The sequence below is a fragment of the Danio rerio genome, chromosome 16 (genome assembly GCF_052040795.2).
Source record: "Danio rerio strain M-AB ecotype USA chromosome 16, GRCz13ab, whole genome shotgun sequence".
NCBI classification, from domain to species: domain Eukaryota; kingdom Metazoa; phylum Chordata; class Actinopteri; order Cypriniformes; family Danionidae; genus Danio; species Danio rerio.
The window spans coordinates 35075736-35090121 of NC_141036.1; the positions used below are offsets into that span (position 1 = coordinate 35075736).

At 35.8% G+C, this 14386-nt stretch overlaps 1 protein-coding gene across 34 annotated transcripts in view; it reads right to left on the bottom strand.

Annotated features, from left to right (window-relative positions):
• ptk2ab (protein tyrosine kinase 2ab) overlaps positions 1–14386 on the bottom strand; it is a 135581-nt gene that overhangs the window by 104487 nt on the left and 16708 nt on the right. For 21 of the 34 annotated variants that reach the window (XR_015510205.1, XM_087285051.1, XM_087285039.1 and 18 more), the window contains 1 exon segment: positions 10857–10883. The exons of 4 other annotated variants lie outside the window; for them this stretch is intronic. Coding sequence is in view for 16 of the 30 variants with exons in the window: in XM_087285042.1 (XP_087141168.1) it covers positions 10857–10883 (27 nt within the window). In the remaining 14 variants the exon portion in view is untranslated. 34 annotated transcript variants of the gene reach the window in all.

Consider the following 14386-nt stretch of genomic DNA (forward strand, 5'->3'; position numbering starts at 1 on the left):
TGTTCATTAACAGGTTCCATATTTTGTGGTTCATGGTTTTCTGTTTATTTATGATTGTGAATTGCATTATGGTAGCTTTTTTCTGCTCGGTCGAACTTTGATGTTGAAAACAGTTTAACAGAGTGACTTTTATTGACATTTTAGTAGTTTGAGACTAGATATTGCTAAACAAATAATTTCACATACTCAAACTCTAGTGTGACCGTGGCTTCAATAATTGTGTTGTCAATTATTCCTTGCTTAATGGTGACCGTTAGTGAATGTAAAGCAAAACAAAAAAAAAATAAAATTTTTATCACGATTTTGACACGCACAGATGGTTTACAGTGTAAATCTGTAACATATTTTCTAAGGAAAACAATTAGATCTTCATCAAAGACCTGTAACGTGTCTCTAAAACAGACCGCCAAACAAGTAAGGCTCCGACGTTCCGTTTGAATAGTTGCGTGTTCTTTTGCAAGTGTCCACAGATTTATTTATTTTTTTTGCCATGCATAGATAATAGACCTCTTTGTGACACTCGTGTTAAATAATCCATTTATGCAAGAACTGAGCGATCAGCTTAATACTTTGCATAGAATATACACATTTCAGTAAACTAATTACCTCAGACGATCACAGAACACCCAACCATCCAGTGCATTTTAATTTTCCCCCCAAACAAATCTGCAGCAGTGTTTTGTTAGTTTGTCATCCTCTAAGAAAACAGTTGATGGGTGCCGAGCAATGACAAAAGCTCAATACATATTGAATGCTTAAGGAAGAAAAGGGGTCTGGATGCAATCTGAGCTGCATCCCATGCTTTTTAAATTCACCTAACCCCACCCCTCACAGTGACGTCACTAGCTTCATTGAGTGCATTATATATTCGACATTGCATCACTGAGATGCAGTCCCAGCTTGCATCATCAAGGCTGCATCCAGATATTATTAGAAGGAAGTGATGCACCTCATGCTTTCCACACACTTTTAGACGTGATATGTGACTGACAGGTCTTAGAAATTAGCTGATTTTGTGATTCAGTGATCTGCATTTCTCTATACAAAGTAATGGCACACCACTGGTGTTGACTTTTTGTGGGTACCAAGTCAAGTCCTCCTGTGCTGAACTCATCTTCAGTCTCCTGTTTTCAACTCACACTCTTTTTAGCTGAGCTATGTTACAATTTGATCAAACAGCATATTGCAGGAAAATCGTGCTGTAAGGTGATATAGAATTCACGCATGTTCAAATTTCGATTTAGATATAATTTCAATTAATCGCACAGTCTGTACTCTGTAAAATAACAAAGTTTGTAAAATAAAAGAAAATGTACTGGCAGCTTATTGCAATGTTTTTTGTACCATATTTTACAACACCAACCCAGACAATATATCACTTCAAACTATTAAAATGTCAATAAAAGTCATTTTTTTCAAAGGTTTGAACATCAAAATCTGTTAGAGAAAAGATCAAGTTTCCACATCTGTGACAGTGTAGTGAGATAATACATTTGAATATCCGCTTGTTAAGTGTGACGTCACGGAAAGCAGCTTCCCGGTCCAAGTGCTCTATTCAACTGAATGGGGAGACTCATGAAATGGTAATAATAAGCGTTTACAAAGCGATTTGATACTTTCGAAAATCACGATCGCAATATATACAGTTAAAGTCAGAATTATTAGCCCCCTTCGATTTTTTTTCTTCTTTTTAAAATATTTTCCAAAAGATAATTAACAGAGCAAGGACATTTTCACAGTATGTCTGATAATATTTTTTCTTCTGGAGAAAGTCTTATTTGTTTTATTTCGGCTAGAATAAAAGCAGTTTTGAATTTTTTATGTACCATTTGAGTGACAAAATTATTAGCCCCTTTAAGCTATATTTTTTCTCGATAACCAAAAGAACAAACCACTGTTATACAATAACTTGCCTAATTCTCCTAACCTGCCTAGTTAACTTAATTAACCTAGTTAAGCCTTTACATGTCAATTTAAGCTGTATAGAATTGTCTTAAAATTTCTAGTCAAATATTATTTACAGTCATCATGGTAAAGATAAAATAAACCAGTTATTAGAAATGAGTTATTAAAATTATTATGTTTAGAAATGTGTTGAAAAACTCTTCTCTCCGTTAAACAGAAATTGAGAAAAAAATAAATAAGCAATCTAATAATTTAGGGGGGCTAATAATTCTGACTTCAACTGTATATGTCCATGCCTAATATCCAATGGCCATAAAATTATAAATTTTTTTATAAATTGTTAAAACTTTGGTATTTGTGATGCAGCAAGCCCAGAGATCGTTGTGTATACACTATGACTTTATATAAAATTAACTTTAATGTGTGATATGACTATAAAGTGAGCGTAAACGAATGATTTCTCAACTCAAATGAGTGGCAGCTTGGACCCGGAAACAGTATTACATACAGTACGTCACCACTTAACAAGCGGATAATTAAAAATTTTTAAGTCTTTTGGTGGACAGCATGATCGTTTTATGTTTGATCTACTTAAATTTGTAAAAACGTATAAGTTCTGTGATGCTGCCCCAGCACAAATCGATTGTGTGGAACCCAGCATTTTTTATTGTGAAAGTACGAAATAAATAAAACAAAATAAAAATGTAAATAGAGCCATAAAATGTTTAACTTTGAGATGAATGGATTCTAAACCACTTTCTACTTCCATGTGGATTAAAGAAGTGTCATCCTATAAGACTTTGGAGAAAAAAAAATGTGTTTAAAAAAGCAGCAAGATGTGTTTGTCAAAATCTGGGGCAGCTTTATTTTGTACGTGGGTATAACAGGACAGAAAGCTTAGAACCTGACTTTTTAATGTTTTCATGATTTGATTTATTGATGGTTTATTTGTGGCACTATGGGTTGAAGATCTGGGACACGTGTAAGGTGGTATGTGTGGGGATGAAAGATCTATTTAGCTTATTCTGTACTTTGTGTTTAACTTGGAAAAACCCAATAAACACAATGTTAAAAAAAACATAACCAGTCAACATGCTCTATTAGCAACATCCTAACAATGAAACTAAAACTAATGATAACAAGCATTATTATATTCTAGTATGAGGTAAGATTCCCACACACAATGAGTGAAGCACCAATGGGAATTGGGCCCTCAGTAATGAAGCTCCACTCCACCTACATGACTGCTCTTGCACTGAAGTCAGCGGACAGATAATCAGGCTGACAGCAGCTCTCTGATTGTTCATTAAACTCAGCCTAATGAGTTGGAGCTCTTAGACAGAGAGCTGAATTCTCAGTCCTATATTGCGTGTAAAAATCATTCATCACTTGCTGCGCTAGCATGGCTGTTTTTTCCTAAATCAGTCAAAGAAATATCACATACTTAGAAATACAATTGAAATCAGAATTATTAGCCCGCCTTTGAATTTTTTTTCTTTTTAAAATATTTCCCAAATGATGTTTAACACAGCAGGAAATATTCACACAATATGTCTAATAATATTTTTTCTTGTTTTATTTCGGCTAGAATAAAAGCAGTTTTTAATTTTTTAAACACTATTTAAGGCCAACATTTTTAGAACCTTTAGGCTAGATATTTTTCGATAGTCTACAGAACAAACCATCATTATACAATAACTTGCTCAATAACTCTAACCTGCCTAGTTAACCTAGCTGTAGCTAAGCCTTTAAATGTCACATTAAGTAGTATAGAAGTTTTTGAAAAATATCTAGTATAAACAACTTAGCATCAGTAAATAAAACAGGATTCAATTTATGATGTTGATAATCTAACCTTGTCATGACTTATTGCATTTTTTTGTCCAGAAGTGTATGCTATACTTTAGGTTTGAAAACATGGAATATTTCATTCTGACTTATTGTCATTTCCTGCAATAAATTACCTAAATGATATTAATCTAACAATGACACTATCAGCAGTAGAACATATGACAATAACTGATAAAAAAGGGATAATGTTTGTATGCACAATTTCCTGCTTATCCTACAACGCTACATGCCACAAAACTATACCATTCAAAAGTTAATATATTCACTATGATCATGGTCTAAATTAAGGAAGGAACAAATGACAACAACCCATTAAATTGTTAGAACAATAATGCACACCTGAAACCGCGGCATGCGAAAATCTGTCATACGGAGCTGCAAAAACAGGTGCAAATAACAATATGATCAGATATTTAAAGGCAAGCGATAGGTCGATATTTTAAATTTCTGTACAGAGAGGTCATTTTTTCCATCTTCTATTGGTTTGATGTGATGCGGTTTTGCAGGTCAGAGTTTACCATTCTGGAACTTTGCAATGTAGCGACATGTAAAGCTTGTCACACAATCTTGCATTTCTGGTCTGTTGCATTCGCAAGAGTATGAATGGACGTCTATGGGATGAAAACTGCAGTGTCATCATGGCTTTAGGTGGTGATGCTGTTACAGCTCAGGTGTGCATTTGTTTCTAATTATTTAGTGGACCTAAGTCAATTATTCAGCTTATACTATTGTTATCACAGCAAACAACACTGTTCACATGTCTTCTGATAGATTTTGTAGTTATTATTATATTCTTATGCATTTCATTGAAAGGCCTGCTGTTTTGGTGAGATTTTTTCACAGTTGTAGGCTGGTAAAGTAACTGAATTCAACACCATGTTCTAACTACACATGACACTGCACCGTGACACAAGACAATAGGTATCTTTTCTACTTTAAAATAAGTATTTGTCCTAACCATCCATGACGGTAATGTGCAAAAATTATATTTTAAAAAAGATTTCCATTTCTGTGATACTGTAGATGAACAACAGCATAAACGGACATGATATTTTTATGTCATATGTTGTTAGGATGTGGTGTATTGTGATCAAGACCTGCCTGGAACTACTTCAGCTGTGTGGTTCCCTGCAAATAACTGCATGTCTTAAAATGTTCATCAGCCAATCAGAATTAGGCATTCAACAGGCCAAAGAATAACACACCTCAGAATGTTGTAAACCAGAATGAAGCATTCTAGAGAGCAGTTTAATAATAAATCTGGCCTCTCTATTTTCTCCAAAGTCTAAATAAAGATACAATACTGAATAGTGATTATTATGTGCAAAATTAAAACATATCTATGCTGGTATTGAATACGGTTGCAGTCACCATACATAACAGTTACAGTAACTACCGATATTCTGCAAACACAGCAGAAAGACTGAATCTGTGCTGTCAATTTCAATCTCTTGCCAAGATTCATCTAACACTATAAACAAAACTACTCAAGCAAAAACCTGAAGTACTGATTAAATATTATGAGAAACAATAAGTGCAATTAATATGTCGGATTTAGCACAGCTCTACAGTAGAGTTTATTTACTAATTGTCTTCTGTTAAGATATCAAAGGGGACCTTTTAGGCGAAAATCACTTTTATAAGGGGTTTAAACAGTTGTGTGGCAATAGTCTTTGAATATAATCAGCTTCTAATGGTATTAATGTATTAATTAAATTTGTTATAGTCACACTTGATAAAAAACTAGTCTTGTTTTTAAATCTGCCACTATGCTGACACATTTGTAGCTTTGCACTTTTGAAAAGCAGGCTGGGAGCTCATTTGAATTTAAAGCGAGAGTAACCAAAATGATCAAAGTATAAATGGGGATTTTTTTAAGAGTCATTTACTATACGTTCACACCGTAAGTGGTGAGAGCATCAAAGTAGCCGGAAGTTATTCATTTTCTATGGAAGACAGCGGTGATAAGTCGAGGAGAGCTGAAATCAAGTCAACCTTATGGTAATGAGCTATGACGTAGTTCGGCGACAAGCAATTGAAACAAGAAGTCCACCACTGGAGAGGACTCCAGAAAACACAGTCACTGAACTTTGGTTCCGACCACAGTTGTTCCCACGGGTTTGATTATTGTGATTTACAATTATTTACAATGTTTTCTTACAGGGAAATACATTAAAAAAAAGTTACTGGGGAGTTACTGATGTGCATCAATGTTACGTTTTTTCTTAAAAAAAGCAGGAATCTCATGCTAACTATAAGGGCAATACATAACAGCATTGCACATTCAGAATATTACAGACATAAGGACACATATTGTATAAATGGAATAATGTCACACCACATGCAACAACTTGATCTTCTATAGTTAAATGAATTTGATAAAAGTATGCAACATTTTCATGCAAGAAAGCAAGTTTTTATGTGGGAATGTAACTGATTTGCTGATATGCTGCAAGAGCTCCTTTAAATACAAGATCAATGTAGTGAATTTTGGCTCCACTCTCGCCAGTGGAGCTGCGAAGGCAGACAGCATTGTCGCCAGGGCAGCCAGAGTGAACTTCGACGCTCTCGCTGCCTTCGGTGTGAACGCACAGATACACTCTAGAGAGATCATAGACTTCTTTCACATCTAGATCCCCTTTAAACTAAGCCCAACCTAAAAACCAACATTAGTACTGATAGAAATAAACAAACAAACATTAGGAAGGTCATGATAGGTCATACTGGAGCTTAGAGCTATGCAATATATCACTGCACTATCAATATCACAATGTGTGCATCCGCAATAACCACATCGCAGAATCTAGTTGACCAGTAATGACAGTTCAGAACACATGAGATTTGTGGAGTCACTGCAGAGTTTAACCATAATGTTAAAGGCCTGGGATTGTGAGAGCATTTCATTAGAGTTTAAAGCTTTCAGGCACAGGAAATTGTACCATTTGTAAGTTAATAAGATTCAATTATATAATAAATAGCATTATTTTACATTTGATTATTTAATTTCTGCATCTGAGTACAATTTGACCCCCACAAACACTGTTTATTTAACTTTTATCATTGTTCTATTGTATTAGTTTATGCCTGTGATAAGTTTATTGCATTTTATGCATGATTCAGTTCCCTTCGAAATCATCCCAAACGATCTAAATGAATGAATTCTTTCCAAATAGAGCTATTCAAGTCATCTGGTGAAATTCGATATCAATGGCAGAAAAACAAAACATCGCAATGTCAGATTTTTCCAATATTGTGCAGCCCTACTGGAGCTCCTAGACTCCTAAATCAATACTCTACATCCTGCAAGAAGGATTCAACGTGAAACAGTATCGTGGAGGTTTGCTGGAAGCGGGTTGCAGTGGTGTATCTGGGTGACATACTTGGCAGAGGGGGAGGGTAGGAGTAGACGCAGGCTCCTCTTGCCCAGCACAGAGGGAAGGGACTGCAGCCGCTGCTCTCCATCCGCTGGCCTCCGCTCTCGTCTCTCTCCCAGGCCCAGCGGCTCTCCGGCTCCCTGCCACGGTCATAGGGAGCAGGGGGAGACCCCGGCCCGCCGCAACGCACCTTGACCAGGCCACCAGAGACGGCTTTTAAAGAGTACGACGTGGTGTGAGGTCACAGGAAGGTGATTGGACAACTGACTGAAGCTTAAATCCAAAGGTGTGAAAACATAAAGAGATCCACTAGGATTTTAGGAACGTGGATGCAAAAAATGCTTTCAGAAAACCACCAATGTAGGCAATGGGAAAGAAGATGCTGAAGTGACAAGGAAATCCCACAGCTGTCCAGAGTAATCCAGAGAAGAGATGCAGAAACGTCGACAAGAATAATCCTCACATGCTAAGTGCTTCCTTTCAGCTGCCTTTCTGAAGTTCATCCAGATTAAAAGAGACACTGCGGTGACGATGTGTGTAATTTTCACAATCCAGCGGAGTGTGTCAGGAGAGAAAGTGTGTGAGAGAGAGGGAGAGAGAATCAGGCCAACTGAAGTAAGAGGAGGGGCATCTGCAAATATGCTAATTAGTCCTGTGGAGCAAACTTCCATTGGCTGGCTAGGTCTTGTTTACAAAACACAATGAGCCAAAAGAAGTGGCCGATCAGGTTTTTCAGGGTCAGGGTTTGACTAGGATTGTTCTGCTGGGTGGTCCGGCTTCTGTTTACATTCTCGGTATTGTGTTGCATATTTAAATACTAAGTATTATTAGTTGTTACAAGCTCCTATAATCACATTATGAACGATGGAAGAAATGATATATCTTTTATAGTTCAGCATGGAGGACATTTATGTCGAGAGGGACTGGAGGAATGTCCGTCAGGTACATGACAAAGACTCAAGGAAGGAAGCCGGTTTCCTGTTTTTGACAACAGCCCATAGTTGCAGAGATGTACGTAAATAAATGATGAAACATCACTGCAAACAAAGCTTAAAGGGATAGTTCACACAAAAAATGTGTCTCACTCTGAAGTGCTCCAAACCTTTAAGAGTTTCTTTTTTCAGATGAACACAAAAGAAGATATTTTGAAGAATGTTAATAACTGATTGACTTTCAACATTCTTCAAAATATCTTCTTTTGTGTACAAAATCATATATGTTCGGAAGGTAAGTAAAGAATGGACTACACCTTTAAAGTCTATTTAGCAAACAAGTGCATCATCAGCTTTGCAAATACAATCCTTTATGTTGAGGAACGCTCATTAAGGAGATGTATGACTGTGTGTAATCCCAAGCATGCCATTTCAGCTTACTAACTACAGTTAAGCCCTTGTTCTGTGCTGTTTACTGCATCTCTAAGAAATCACATCAGAGCTTAATCAGAAAATTCAACCTAGGGCTGGACCGATAAACGATATTATATTGAATCGCTTTAAAATATAGGTCAACAAAAATGATAAGCTCTGGACTTTTTTTACTCTATATTGATCTAAGAGCCAATCACACGGCAGAAATGTGCAAAAATGGGAAGTGTGTTGATATTGTACCGAATTTTCAGCCACCAAAAATTTATCGGCCGAAATTGTTGTGCCATTTAATGGACCCTCTCATTTTTGTGGCTTCAGTCATTGTTGGGGTACTGGAAGCATTAACAACTTGTACCAAACTATATATCATTATCGTTCAATATGGAAAATAATGACTGCATTTTTTGCCATATCGCCCAGCCCTACTTCAACCTGTCTATGTTCTACTGTAATAGGCAGAATCATAAAGCAAAAATCAGACAAATGGGGAGAGAGATAGAAACATCAAATGATAAGAAATAGCATCTGAGAAATTGTCATCAAACGGAATTTGAGGAAAGTACATGAAAACAAGGTTCATCCACACTTTTTCCTTAGCGTTTTGTTTTCTGTTCTCACCGAGACAGCAATTTTAGCAACAAAAAAAAAAATAGTGATGATGATGATGATATTTTAATAAAAAAGTGTTGGTATGAAAATAAAAAAAGTTTACTTTTACTTTTTAAAAAGTGAATGAAACTGTTTTTATGTAAAGTGAAGGAATTGCTATTTGTTTTTACATTAAAAATCAGTAAATAAGAAATCTGTCAAATGAATATTATAATTAATATACTTTTAACTCAAATTTAAAGACATTAGAAAATTGCATTTAAATAGAGCAGCTTTTCGAGTTTGTTGTAGCCTTTTTAATTATGCAATTCAAGTAGTTTTTGATCTGGTAACAATGTAGGTGTCATTTGGTTTAATAAAAGATACACTGTAAAACCCAAAAAATGAAGGTAACTCAAACCCTTTGAGGTAACAGACTGCAACAAAACATTTAAGTTCAAAAACTAATCCTAATGAGTACTGTGAACTTATTCCATTTAAGTAAATGAAGCAATATGAGCACGGTAAAACCCGATAAATGAAGAAAACTCAAACCAACTGAGAACTGTAAAATCCAGTAAGTTAATTCAACTCGAACCGTTTAAGGACACCGATTGCTTCAAACCATTTGAATTAAAAAACAAACCTATATGAATACTGTGAACTTACTCCATTTATGTTGAAGTAATGAGGTATTCAATTAACTCATTATCTTCAACACTGAGTTCAAAACTCTTTTCAAATGAGTAGAATGAACTTTCAGTAAATTTTGAGTTAACTACCCTCAATTCATTTGATAAAGTTGACTGCTGGGTTTTACAGTGTCTATTCTGGTGTGAAAACTATATGAACTATAGGAAAATACACACTTTTTTGTTTAACTATATATACTACAGCATATATAATGGAAGTATAGTACAGTACAGTAGCAGTTTGATGAAAATAATCCATACACAAAGGTCAAGAAAACCTGCATTATTTTTTCTTTACAGTATAATCTCAGTCCAATCCATGTTTGATTGCAAAGCATAATGCAAAAATACATAATAAGTGGCTGTTATTAAGAGTTTCACCTTGTTGTGCTTGCCAGAGATATTTATTCCCATTCCAAGCACTCATTCCTATAGGAAGGGCAAACAGGTCATTTCCTGCTATACTAACCGCATTCTCAAATATCAGCTAATAGGCCCCATTTTGCGCTTAATAATGGTCTCCATAGATGCCATACAGACACACAGGAACTCTACTGTCTAAACCAGCCCTCTTTCTCTCCAATAGCCCTGCCCTTGGCCATGAAAAAAGAATCAACATTAAAAATATGAAACATCAGCTGATTGGCTGGATATCTTGAATCTGATTGGACAATGTTCTGCTCTCTCAGAAAATGATGAATGAATTGAGGATGCACCAGACTACGCATTGAACAACATTCCCTCAAGGCGCATAAGAAACTGTAGATTTACAGCTATAAACCAAAACCCAGCTGCTTTAAAAAGCATTTTTACATAAATGAATAAAACATCAAATGAGAAAAAGCTGGTATATGAGAGGAATTAAAATTCAGATCCATTGTCATACGGGCAGCCCAAAGGCGGCTGACAAGCTTTGGAACAGAATGTACTGATCTGCTTTATACAGGAGAACACGCTCTGCCCAATTCAGATTCAGTAAAGGGTGGATTAAGGTTAGGTTGACATTTCCCCCGATCAATTTAAAATCCATTTCAGGGAGAAAGTGAGAGAGAGGGAGAGAGAAAGCAAGGCTGTCTTACCTGCATAATATGATATCCTTGAAATATCTGCAAAAAGAAAGACAGAATAAAGTTAGAGTTTATAAAGTTCCAGACATTATTTTTCTTCAACAAAAGATCTGAAACTGGCATGTGTGGATGTAGACCAGTGTGTTTAGAGGGCCCTCTAGCTGTCAACTGCTCTGGCATTCACTACATATTCACTACAAACAAACCACTTACAGTCAAGACCAGATATTGGTCTAAGTTTTGATGACAAACGCATCTAAACAACCTCTGGCACAGGGAAAAAAAACAGGGTATGATAAAACATATAGAACTATGTTACTACAGCTAAACACAAACTGTTTGAAGACTGATGCAGATCCTGTAAATGCAGATCTAGTTTAAATTTATCTTATTAACTAATTCCAACTTGAAAAGTACCTAATTTCCAGGCTAAAAAAAGTACCTAATTTGCAGGCTAAAAAAGCTTTCTTTGAAGATCTGTAGCTTTGAATCTAGGATGTCTGGCTTTTAATGTATATCAGCTAGTTTTGAGCTTTTCTACAGAGCTAACAAATTGCAAAACAGCGGCAAAACTACCACAAGCAACACATTTAAGAGAATAATCAATGAATGAAACTAAGAATTTCCTTTCTGCCCTTAATGCTGCTAGAGTTTTTAATCCTGTTCTGTTTGGTATGGAGTAAAATGTAAAAAAAATTGCTGTAGAGGGAGAGGAACTACACAAAATCTTTGTAACATTGAGCATATTTATTGCAATTTTACAATTGTACAGAAAAGTACTCATAAAAACTATACAATGATGCAATGACATCTCACAACAAAGCATTCTACTAAACATGTTATAGTCAGGCCCCATTTACACGGATACGTTTTAGTTTTAAAATGGCATTTTAGAATGAAAACGATCCACGTCCACACTGACGTTTCACCTGGTGTTTCTGAACAGCTCTCCATCCACACTATGCTGCTGAAAACATCACGTCTTATACCACATTACTTGACCACATACACACTCTGGCAAGTGCTGCAGCGTATGCGCGCGTCTGAGCTCCAGGCAGTCAGCTGATGCTTTGAGCACAGAACCACAGGTGAGAGCTGCATGTCGGACGTTTCATCAAGAATCTATCGCTGGATGTAATCTCACTATATTCTGTAGTGCAAAGATAAGTTAATATATTAATTTATGTAACCACGTACACTGATTCTACATCTTTGACTGATTGCTTGCCTTTATTTCCCATTGTGTATGAACTTATTGTACATAATGGCTATTATTGATTATTAAACCGATATTCAGCAAAAGTGAGGGAATGCTTGTATTTTTCACAGAAAATGAAAAGAGGCAGTTATGTTATAGGCTCAGTTTTGTTATAAATATGTATGCAGTGACCCGTTACTGACCCGTTTTGCCCCATCCACACTGATGCTGGGTGTTCTAACACAAATTAAGTTAACTTAATTGTTTTTATTTTCACAAATTTATGTAAATTAAACATAAAACATTTATGAAGTCTCAAAAAAAAAAAAAACTCAAGAATTAAGCTGATTCAGCTTGTGTAAAGGAAGTAGTTTGAACAAGCAGCAAAAACATATTGTTGAGTGAAGTTAAATGTGTCAACAAATGTGTCAACAACTTTACTCAAAGCCATTGTATGAAGTTTTAAATGTCTCAATTTCTGTGTTGAACAGAGCAAGACAAAATATAATACTATTTTAATCAGGGGTAAATAAACAAGTAATGTAATGTTACATTACATTACATAAATAAACAAGTGAACTAAAAAATATTTGTGTTTGAATAGAAAAGAGTAGTCAAATTTAACATAAAAGAAAAGTGTCTGAAATACAGTATAACAGAATGGATTATTTCATTTTATTCTCCTTCAGTTTAGTCCTTTTGCTCCTCAAGGGGTCACCACAGCTGAATAAACCACCAACTTATCCACCATATGTTTTAGATAGTGGATGCCTTTTCAGCTGCAACCCAGTACTGGGAAACATCCATACACACTTATTCACACACATACACTACGGCAAATTTAGTTTATTCAATTCACCTATCCTGCATGTCTTTGGACTGTAAGAAAAACTGGAGCACCTGAAGAAAACCCATAACAAAACATGGAGAGAACATGCAAACTCCACAGAGAAATGCCAACTGACCAAGCCAGTAACTCAAACCAGCGACATCTTGCTGTGAGGTGAAAGTGCTAACCACTGAGTCGCCCCCTCAGAATCGATCATTCATATATTTTGATAACAGAACAGAACATGTTGTGGAAAAAATATTCTGGTCTGCAAAATATTCTAAGTCTCTAAGTCAAACTTTTCAAAAAATGACAAAGTCTGAGACCTCCGAAGTCTTTAGGCAAAGCAGTTTATTGTTACAGCATTAGTAACAACAGAGACAGGTCGTTCAAGTGTCTCCTGAACACAGGCTTGCACACTTTAAATATATTTCTGTGTCTCAATACTCCACCCAAATTTACACATTACACACCTCCATCATCTTCTCTACTAATGGGATCTTAAATCTCTCAGGTGCCCGCCACAAATAAAGTCTTAGGGTCTTTCAGGGGTCTTACCCATGTCCAGTTAAGGTCTTTCCTTCCTGTTTCAAAAGTGATGACTCAGCCAAAAAACAATGCTCAACAATATATCTTGTTCACTGTCCACTGAGCTGTCAACTGTAAGTTCAGCTGAAGTTCATGGGTACCCATATTTTTTAGATGTCAGTACAAATCAGTGTCGGCGCACATGCAGGTGTGCTTTATCATGAGTTACAGAACAGAAAGCAGGTGTCCTTACGGCCTTGCATCCATAAATCTACCCTCAATGTGACATTAATGCTGCTCTTCCAATTTAGCTTCTCATCTCTGACTGCATTTACACAAAATGACTTTTTAATAATCAAAGCACACATACCTGATAATAATGCCACGGGTATGGGTAATAATACAATAGATAATAATAATAATAATAATAATAATAATAATAATAATACTGAAATCACTCGAAAAAGCCTATAAATAAGAGTAATATATTCATCAGAAATTATAACAGAATAGAATAGAATAGAATCCAAAGATCAATAATAAAAACATGATCATGTCTGGAACAGAACTGAATAATATCCATATTAGAGGATGGGCAACAGAAAGTACTGGGAGCTGCATAAAGCATAGAACGAGGTCATTCTTGAGCCCACTGTTCACTCAGACCCTTTCAAAAGGTCAGCCAGAGGCTGAGCCACAATCACAGCCACAGAAAACTCTGTCTCATTAAATGGGGAACTCTGGATAATCTTTTCATTGTACATGCTGAATTTCTCGGCTCTTTAATTGGAATGCAGTGCATTTCAGCTATTCAAAGCATTCGAATCTCACAATGCATTCCGCTGAAAAGGTGAATAAAAAAGGGGACCAGACTTTGTAAATCTGTAATGCATTGCAGCAAATAGCAGTATAAATAAGACTGCATTTAATTCAAAGGTCACTGCGGTACTCTACGAAACCAATAAATCTACAAAGCCGGGTTTATAG